Source organism: Myzus persicae, unplaced genomic scaffold, assembly GCF_001856785.1.
Source record: "Myzus persicae strain clone G006 unplaced genomic scaffold, MPER_G0061.0, whole genome shotgun sequence".
Taxonomy (NCBI): domain Eukaryota; kingdom Metazoa; phylum Arthropoda; class Insecta; order Hemiptera; family Aphididae; genus Myzus; species Myzus persicae.
Genome location: NW_019101958.1, coordinates 241,783 through 251,105, shown reverse-complemented (window position 1 = coordinate 251,105; position 9,323 = coordinate 241,783). Strand labels below are relative to the sequence as shown.

The window sequence follows — 9,323 nt, the reverse complement described above, 5'->3', positions numbered from 1 at the left end:
TTTTTATTACATTTTATATTTACTTTTAATTTTGCAGTGATAATTATTTATTAGTTTTATTACAATTTTCATAAACAAAAAGTAAGATGTATAATATAACAAATATGTAATATAATAATGTAATATGTTAAATTGTTTTAATCATTGATACATTATAAAAAATATTTTATTAAAATTAAATAGTAGATATATTGGTGATATAATACTAATATAAATAGGAAAAGAGTACGAACAATTTAATGTAGTATGTTAATTGGAAAAATAATAACCTAACCTATTTTTAGCGTCCGAATATTCTTTGAGATGTAAAATATTTGATATTAATTTATATAAAAGTACCTATAATCTATTTTTTTTTTTTTGCTCAACACTTCTTTAGATCGTTAGTTGTTTATAAGTACGGTTTTTTTGTAAAAATTGGAAAAATATGCAGAACATGCAGTAACGTCAGAATATGCAAAAATATGCACTTTAAATTTTGATATTTAATCAATCAAGTAATGACTTGTGGATGTATATGATGTTGAAAATAGCAGCATGAATTTTATGCAAAATACTGTCTTTAGTTATGAGTTATTTTTTACTAATTACTAATGTAACGATTATAAATACTTATAACATTATTATGATATTCAAATAAAATTAATTGTTTTTTTTTTTTTGATAAACAAAAAATTCTTATAATAATATTGTTATTTATTTTCAACCTGCGACTATTTCTTACCAAAAAAATGTAAACAATTTACACGTTTATTTTAATTAATAACTACCTAATTATTTATTAACTTTATCGGACTAAATTCATGCTTTATGCATAACCTTCTCTGTGATGCCCCCTTTAATTTAAAAAAAAAACTGCACGACGATTGAATAAGTAGTTTGGGAGTTTATCCCGAATAAAATAACGTGACTTCATTTTATATAGTATATCATAGAAATAGATAACTCATAAATATTATCGTTAGTATTTGTAACCAGTAACCCCATAGTTGCAAGGAGGGATCTCGCACGCACTCCAGCTTACATTTCAGAAAAACATTTTGTGCTCTCCAAAATAAGTTTATTTTTCACTCAAACAGACAACTCTAATTATAATAATACGTCGCTACAATGAAATAGGTCGATTTGTATTTTGACAAAATATTTTAATTTTTCACAACAAGTACGAGGGATTGATCGAGACGCATTTCGTATAATTGTATGTAGTTGATATATTAAAGTTTAAAATGTTGCACATTTTTGAAAATTTTTACAAAGTTCATAACAATGTAAATTACACCAATCAAAAATGTGGCTCAGGGGAACGATACTTGTACATATTCGAGAGAATTAAAATATTTTTTCGAAATAAACATCTTGATAATTGTCCATAAGTATCGTTAAAATTAAAAGCAATAGTTTTTGACAAAAAGAGATTTTATAAGGCCACACTAAAACTGTATACAATGATTTTTTTATTTTTTTCTATCAAACGTTTAGAGAAAAGAATTCATAAATTCTATAGTTCGATAATTCAATTTATGTTTTTAGGTTTGGAGTTTTGTTATAGCAAATTGGATTTAGATGAAGCGTAACCACATTGAGGGGTCGAAAGAAAACAAATTTAAATATCTGGAAAATCTAACATAAAATAGTAAAATAACAGGGACATTTATAATAAATTATTTTTTTAACTGTAATTCAAAAAGAAAAACTGTAGTAATTAAATATGCATTTTCTAGATGCATCATTTAATTAATTAAAAATATTTCGGCCTATTTTGAGCTATTATCTATACATTTTCAAAAATTATAAAAATATCGAAAAATATTTGTAAACGTGTACGTGTTTATGTATAGTTGGGTACCGTAAATAATAAATATTGGCCGTAGACTTATTTAAAAAAAATTTACTTATGACCGCCATTATAAACACACTAACAAATTAATATATTGTATACAGTATAGATAATTCACGTCTCACGGCCAGTGCCAAATTTTATTGAGAAATAAAACTGGCCAGAGTTAAAACTAAAAATTGGCCCAACGCCCAATGATGAGTAATTTACATACCTAGCTATAACATATTAATATTATGAATGACAAATTTTTCTATTGAACCTTAATATTTCTGTACGACTTATAAAATTGTAAACAAATGTTCTGCAAACCAATTGTCAAGTAGTTTCACTTACTATTGCAATAACATACTTTAAGTATATATCTTATAAACATTAATTTTAACAACATTTGGATTAAAATTTTAGACAACAGTACCAAGAACATGTATCATTCTAACATTATCTGACACGTACTTAAGTATTTTCATCGTTTTATTATTTCCTCTGTAATGCCTCTTAGGTAGGTACTATTAAAAAAATTCAATATTATACAAAGACAATTATTAAAAATATAAATGACACAGGTTTTAGACATTAATAGGCTCATTTTATCATTTGAGACGTAGAATTAGATGATTATTACAAATTAAGCAATAACATAATTTGAACAAATTAAATAGTTTTTTGTCTCTTCTGAACAATTTGTAGCTTTGTAATTATATGGTATTGCAGTTACAGTTGCAAAACGTGAAAATATATAGAAATTCATAAAATGATAGATATTTGTATTATCTTATTCGGCCTCAATTGCTTGTTGCCAGATGGTACATGTCATAACACCAAAATTAGTAAGTATTGGTGCCAGTGTACAAAGAAGACATACATCTTATTATATACATAAAATATTTTTAACAGTACATCACTGGGTATTGCCCTAATAATGTTTTATTTAAAAAAATTCAAATATCTATTTATTTGTTCAGATTTGCTCATCTAAAAGAATGAAGCTAAACCAATGCTTTTTAGAAATAATAACAGCATACAAAATATATAATTGTATACAATAACCAACTATTATTAGTCATAGATAAACTCATAATGAATACAAATTGTAGAATTTAACATTTCAACAATTTAACTCGGACAAACAAGGCGGTACTGCTAAAAATTATTTTACTAACTACATTGCTCTATCAACATACAAATTAACTTTTTAACTTATCGTCCTTGACACAAAAAAACCTCCAATTAGGCAAATTTATGATTTTGAGGTTTTAGTATCTCTGGATTCAAAACAAAATAATGTATTTATTGATAACATTTTCAATATGCTATCTGCATCGTAGAATTAATGAAAAACAATTTTATCGTCATTATCTTCAATTTCTATTTTCTAATAATTAAAAAATCACAAGCCGTACATCAAACACTGATCTTGGAATTGTGAACCAAATTAAGCAACTAAAAGTTACTAAGAGGATGTCAACATATTTTTTTTTCTCTGACCAACGTACAACATGGCAAATTTTTACATTTACAATAATGATTATAATCATAAACTCTTTTTAAAATTAAAATATAACAAAGAACCTTAGAGATTCTAATTTAATAATCATACCTTTAAATTTTATAAGAGGTAATTTCACTCTTTCTCTTTTAAAAAAATTATTGTGACTATAATCATTATTGTGAATCTAAAATTTGCTATATAACGAATAGGTCAGTGAGAGAAAAAAAATGAGTAGACATCCTCTTAACCTATAGTGAACTCCTGTTATGTCGAATCTCGAGGGGAATAAGAAAAAGTTCATGATACCAACAATTTGAAGAAAAATAGTTAGTAATTTAAATACTTAAAATACATAATTTGAATAATTAAAACATTAATACTAATATAAAAATAAGATGATTGGAAACCAAATTCCATTGATCGGGAATATTTGAGACATTTGAGTTATCTACTGGAATTATATAAAAGTCTATACAACCATCTTTTAAAAAGCAATTTATAGACCGTAGTATTACACTTGCTCCGAGTATGTTTACAAAAACGTTTCATTATTATTGGTATTATCTACTAATTGTCCAATTATTTTTTAATTTTAATAAAAAATGACTAATTTTATACCGAGTTATCAATAGTTTAATGTTATTGAGTGAAATATTAGTTTTAAGAGAAATTAAATGTAGTCTAAGATAACAAAAAAATCAAGATAGCGACGTTCAACATAATAAAAATCAACTGTATCATTATGAAATACTTATTCTTGCATTTAATTTTAAAAAAAAATAATAATAATGAAACATAGCATTGTGTTTTACTCATTTAATATATTTTTAAATATATTCAACTATTGAAGGATACATTTACAACAATATTTTCATAATAAAAACAAAACATATTATAATGTTATATAGTGACTATATATTTATTACTGTAAGGGGAGAACAGAAAATTTAAAAAAAAACAATAAATAATAATAACATAACTATTGTAACAATAACAAATCATAGAAGTAAAAAATCTATGTAATCAGTCACAAAAAAAAGTGTGGAGTGTAAAGGGTTAAGTATCATAATTTAGCACATTAATGAATTACAAGAACAATGAATGGTATCTTTTATACTGAACTATTAGAAATATTTCAACAAGTAATAAATTATTGAAGTTTCAAAACTATTGTTAGTTAAGTGGACAATCCCCTGACCTCGTGTGTAAATAGCAACAAATATTGAGAGAAGTAAGAATGTTTACCCGTTACCAAAGATTTAAGATTTAGTAATTTAAAATATGACCAAGAATACTGATCTTAGGCTGAGGCATTAACCAACTGGTAACAATTGGGAGCCAGGCATGACTCAATTGTAATTCTACAGTTGTTTTGAATATGGTTGCTAATTCGGGCACACAGAGGTTTTTTCTTGCACATGCTGCAACGAGTCTATAAAATTATCAACAAACAATGAACCAATTTTGAATAAAAATAAAATATACTAAAAGATTTAATTTTTACAAGAATAATTTTGACTGCTTACCGCATTGAGAGGAATGCCGAGTTTTACCCAGACATCAAGCATGTCTTCAATAAGAGTATCGACCATTTCTGGAGTGTGGTGTGGTGTAGGTGCTAATCTTAATTTTTCTTGACCAATTGGTACAGTGGGATAGTTGATAGCTTGTACATAATGTCCTTTTTCTTGAAGTAGTAGGTCAGATATTTTTGAACATAAATTTGGATTTCCAATCTAAACCAAAATGTGCCATGTATAAAATTAAATATTAAATGTGTCGTGAATTTGTATTTTAACTAAGGCAGACCTTAATGGGTATGATGTGAGATGGTGTTGACTCAACGGGTAACCCAGCAGCATACAATTTTTGACGGAGGTATTCAACATTTTCCTGATGTTTTTTTCTGAGTGATCTTCCTTCTGCTGAAGATAACACACCGACAGCTGCCCGAGCACCGGCTAAAACCATGGGTGGTAATGATGTGGTGAAAATAAAACCAGCAGCATAACTACGAATCATATCAATTAAATTGCTTGAAGCTGCAACATACCCTCCCACATTGCCATAAGCTTTACCTAAAATTAAAATATAAAATAATAAACTATAGATTGTGTTTATTTTTCTTCTGGCATATTTATATAATAACCCAATGTGCCAGATATAATATCCATTTGATCCATTAGGCCACGTAGTTCACCAACACCCGCACCATGTTCTCCATACAAACCTACAGCATGAACTTCGTCTACAAAAGTCAGAGCTCCATACTTATGAGATATCTAGGAACAGTCGAACAAATTTACTATTATAACTGTTATAAATTAATTAACCATGGGCAGTATATTTTTCATACCTCGCAGAGCTCTTCAAGTGGACATATCGCACCGGTCATAGAGTGAACTGTTTCAAATGCAACTATCTTAGGTACAGACTTATCAACAGACATTAATAGTTCTTCTAAATGTTTTGGGTCATTGTGACGAAATATATGTTTGGGAGCTCCACAATTACGAATACCTTGTATCATTGAGGCATGATTACCAGAATCCGAAAATATATGTAGGCCTTAAATATGAATTATTAGTCAATAACAAAATTTAAAAAATATTTATGAATATCTATTATCCATACCTGGTATCATTTTACCCAATGTGAATAATGTAGAGTCATTTGCAACAAAACATGACGTAAACAATAAAGCCGCTTCTTTTTCATGAAGTACAGCTAAATCTTTTTCCAAATTCTCATGAAACATTGAATTACCTGAAATATTACGTGTTCCTCCAGCACCTGACCCATATTTATCTAAAGTTTGTCTAATAAATTCAATAAAATTTATTTTAGATTAATAATTACAATTAAATAGGTATATTATTAAAAATGTAATAAAGTAATAAACACATCTTACTGAACTGCACCCTTCACTTCTGGATGACAAGACATACCAAGATAATCATTTGAACACCATACTGTTACGGGCTTTTCATTTCCTGTATATTCGACTGCATATGGAAAATCCATAGCTAACCTATTCACTTTTCTGAAAATCCTATAAGAATGGTCTGCCTTTTTGCGCATGATTTGTTCATGGAAAAACTTTTCATAGTTGTAGATATTTCCTTAAAACAAAATAAAAACAAAAATTATCTATTTATGAAAATTCTATAAAATGTTGATTTATTATGTCATTAATTAACAATAATTGATCAATTCAAAATATTTCTAAGTACCACAACTTGTTATTAACAATAAATTATAGTTGATTGGAAAATTCAATGACATAAACTTTATTTTAATAGTTATGGCTAAAATGAAAACTTTGATGAAATCCATAAACATAAGAATATTAAGTTTTTTTTTAATGTTATTTGTTAATTCTTATCAATATTTAATGTGATAAAAAATTTGTATAAATTGCTTAGTCATTGTTCGAATCATATTATAATAAATAGCATAAATTATAAAAATCAATTCAATGTTCATTAACTGTTTCAAAATGTTTTTATATTTTGCACTAAGATAAAATGTTAAAAATATAAATAGTAATTTGGTACCTGTATTAGTTTTGGGTTCAATGACATCTTCTTGAATTTCTTTGCTGACTTCTTTAACTGCTTTTGCAGTACTTTCGTCCTCTAGGAATGGGCACTTTTTCTTTATATCAGTTTGTTCATTTATAACACCTGCAGATGGTCCAACATTTATGAATCTAGACATAACTGGACATGAGTGACCATATGTTTTAAGCAAGCCCGAAACATAGTTCTTGACATAAGTAGTAGGTAATTTTGACATGAATGGACAAGCCATGGCTCTGGACTAAAAAAAATACAAATATAATAATTAGTACTAAATTACCTATTAATGACTTAAGTATTAACTAGCTATAAATTTAAATTATTTATATTTATAATAAATTCAAAATCATATTATTTTTAAACTGTACTAAAAAAAAAAATACAATTGTATTTGGTTATGATAAACTTGAAGGAACCTAAAAATCACAATATTGTTGTATTCAAATTTAGTTATGTTTGGATTTAAATATAAAGTATAAATTTATAAATTTATTTATTTGATATACATATTATATGAGGCATAACATAAATAGGTAGTGTAATATTATGTGATTGTTACTTAATTTTACAAAAAATGATTAGTTATAATATTTATAGTCAATGGTTATAGGTACTATAGTCAAAATTACTGCACTAGAGATAGAAGACTAACCAACTGTACTACTGGAAATAGTTATACTCGAAATATTGTTATACTTGGCACAATTCTAAGTGATTTTGACTTTGCATTTTAGCATTCATTGATACTTTAAGAGCTTAAGGTATACTAAATGTCTAACTAAACCTATAGATAGAGGTAATATTAAATTTATATAATACAATATTAAATATAACACACATAAAAGAAAATTTAGATCAACATTGAGATAGAAGTAACTAATTACTTATGTCTTATATAATAAGAAAAAAACCAAATAGAAAGTAAAACCATCACCCAACATACTTATTACATATTATATTGATTTATGCTCAATGAGTCATTAAATTACAAGATGACCCTAAACAAGAAATTGCCTACAATTGTTCGACCTCAACAATATGCATAAATTATATTATACGTGTAATTATATATTATTAGCATCATAAATCATAAACTTTCTAAAAGTAAACCTGTTCTGAGAAAAAAACCTCAAGGATCAACTTTGATAATTATTAAAATAAATATTAACTATGGATAACAAAATATTTACTAAGAATAAGTAAATTATAATATTAACATAGGTATTGGGCAAGAATATCAAATTAATGAATTGTTTTGAATACATCATTCAATGTCATACTTTGAATTATATTATAATTAGCTAACCTTCAATTTAAGTGTAATAATACAGCATATCCATAAATTAGCATAATAATTAAGAAATTTGGAATAAATTTCCAATATTTATATAATAATTATTCGATTGATTTATTCTATTTACTGGGTTACTGTGCACAATAACCTCTAATTAGAACAAATAATATAGAATTGTATCCGTCTTGGCCAGTGACAATACAATTTCAAAAACAATAATCTTAACGAGCACAAGGTTAACCGGGTCACCTTTCACCCCAGCATTATTATAGTAAAATAATAATTGCAAGGCAATTGAAGTTATATGTTTTCAAAGTTGTCAAGAAAAATAAAAAGTTTAACAACACAAGATGTTCATAGGCATGTTTTTGTGTCTAGCTACTACGGCGACGTATTGACTGGAAAATGTACATCAAATCAAAACAAATTTTCATAACATTTTTTTGGTAAGGACCTAATAGGTAGGTTAGAGTCAACAAGCAGTAAGGCTCACCAAAGATGCTACGGCTTAGAGTTGCAACTCTATTAACAACTCTGTAAAGGTAATAGGTATCGTGCGAGTACGGTCGACGGTCGGTCACCAACCATTTCATATGAGCCTAGCGCGACCGGACACTTGAAGCCGATACACTCACCTTTTACACGAAAACGTCCAGTTGCTGTTGTTAACTGTTGGCGGATATCCGGACCTAGTGGCTGACGAGTAGTCTGGGGACTGTGACTTGTGAAGTTGAAAGTGAGAGTCGGACAAACGGCAAACACCTCTGACGTCAGAGTGCGAAGAATTTCTCTCGCGTCAAACGTTCGCCAGCGATTCGTCCGTCCGCCCGTCCGGTGTGAACGGGATAAGGTAATGAAAGCGTTCAGTGGTCGCGATCACAGACGACTGACGGTGATAAAGCGTAAGCGTTAACACTTAACTGTTATCTCGGTCTACGAGTGGCATCGGCGGGGGACAATCCACGCGATCGTCGGCCCCTCCACTACAGGTCATGTTGTTATCAACGCCGAGGACGACGGCGGCCCCCACACACAGGACACAGACGTCACGACCGTCGTCATCGTCTGTTTGTCGTGCGGACTGTAGACATTTATTAAAAAATTGAATTATTTATTGTG

The 9,323-nt window shown here is 28.1% G+C and overlaps 1 protein-coding gene across 1 annotated transcript; it reads right to left on the bottom strand.

Moving 5' to 3' along the window:
- Positions 1 to 4,290: 4,290 nt before the first annotated feature.
- Positions 4,291 to 9,108, bottom strand: LOC111030857 (5-aminolevulinate synthase, erythroid-specific, mitochondrial). The gene is made up of 9 exons (XM_022310556.1): positions 8,840 to 9,108; positions 6,887 to 7,151; positions 6,241 to 6,451; positions 5,964 to 6,148; positions 5,686 to 5,897; positions 5,479 to 5,611; positions 5,139 to 5,407; positions 4,856 to 5,065; positions 4,291 to 4,761 (listed from the first exon to the last, which is right to left on the bottom strand). The coding sequence occupies exons 2-9, from the start codon at positions 7,140 to 7,142 to the stop codon at positions 4,630 to 4,632; spliced, it is 1,608 nt and encodes a 535-aa protein (XP_022166248.1). The 5' UTR covers positions 7,143 to 7,151; positions 8,840 to 9,108; the 3' UTR covers positions 4,291 to 4,629.
- Positions 9,109 to 9,323: the final 215 nt, after the last annotated feature.